The sequence below is a fragment of the Plasmodium reichenowi genome, chromosome 14 (genome assembly GCF_001601855.1).
Source record: "Plasmodium reichenowi strain SY57 chromosome 14, whole genome shotgun sequence".
Lineage (NCBI taxonomy): Eukaryota > Apicomplexa > Aconoidasida > Haemosporida > Plasmodiidae > Plasmodium > Plasmodium reichenowi.
Window position 1 is genome coordinate 3,066,000 of NC_033659.1, and position 1,053 is coordinate 3,067,052.

Consider the following 1,053-nt stretch of genomic DNA (forward strand, 5'->3'; position numbering starts at 1 on the left):
TTTTTTATTTTATGCCATTTTTTATCAAAATTATTTATATAAAAATAAAAAAAGGAAAAAAAAAAAAAAAAAAAAAAAAAATTTAAGGGGTAATGAAAAAAAAAAAAAAAAAATAAAAAAAAATTTAAGGGGTAAGGAAAAAAAAAAAAAAAAAAAAAAAAAAAAGAATTAATTAGGGAACAAAATTATGATTACATATTTATGAATGATACGTCATCATCTAATATATCGTCCACGTTTTTATACAACATAAAATATTTGGGTTTATAATATGTATATATATGTTGCCATATTAGTCACATTCAATATCTTGAAATGTATCAACTTCTGTTTGTTTTATTTCATCTTTATCATTGTTAAGTGTCTTAGTAGATAAAAGTGAAAGATGTTGATTTGATATTGTATGGGCTATTGCAGGAGTAACCTAAAAAAATAAAAAAAAATAAAAAAATAAATATGTAACTATATATATATTTATAATTTTAAGATGGTTAAAGAATGTAAATGTAATTACATATGTGTTTATAAAAACATATATAATTATATTACCATAACACCGAAGAATATTATCAAATATATATATATAATAATAAATAATGTTATATATAAATTTAATGAATTATTTTCAGTAGCAAAGGGATCCAATAAATTAGGCAATTCTTTAGATTGACCAAGCAGAGATTCAATATTTATTTGATGATCACTTTCATTAAACATTTTTTATAATTATCTATAATTAAAAAGGAATTAAAACAGCACCATATTTGTATAAATATAAAAGAATATTACATAGATATATTTCTACATATTGAATTATGGCTTATATATATATATATATATATATATATAAGGAAAATAAAAAAAAATAAAAAAAATTTAAATTATTAAATACCTAATAAAAGTAGAAAATATTATTATGAAAACTAAAAATTAAAGGTATAAATGAAAAAAATTATATATATTTCTAGATTTTTATATTTTTATATTTTTTATGTTTTTTCCGTATTGAAGAATTTAAATAGGAAAACGGTGTATAGATGTATATTCTTTTTT

General features: G+C 17.3%; 1 protein-coding gene across 1 annotated transcript; it reads right to left on the reverse strand.

Moving 5' to 3' along the window:
• Positions 1 to 292: 292 nt before the first annotated feature.
• Positions 293 to 717, reverse strand: PRSY57_1475100 (hypothetical protein; the record flags this gene model as incomplete). Its single annotated transcript, XM_012910347.1, has 2 exons — positions 293 to 424; positions 550 to 717. 2 exons carry the CDS (start codon positions 715 to 717, stop codon positions 293 to 295), a joined length of 300 nt encoding a protein of 99 aa, XP_012765801.1.
• Positions 718 to 1,053: the final 336 nt, after the last annotated feature.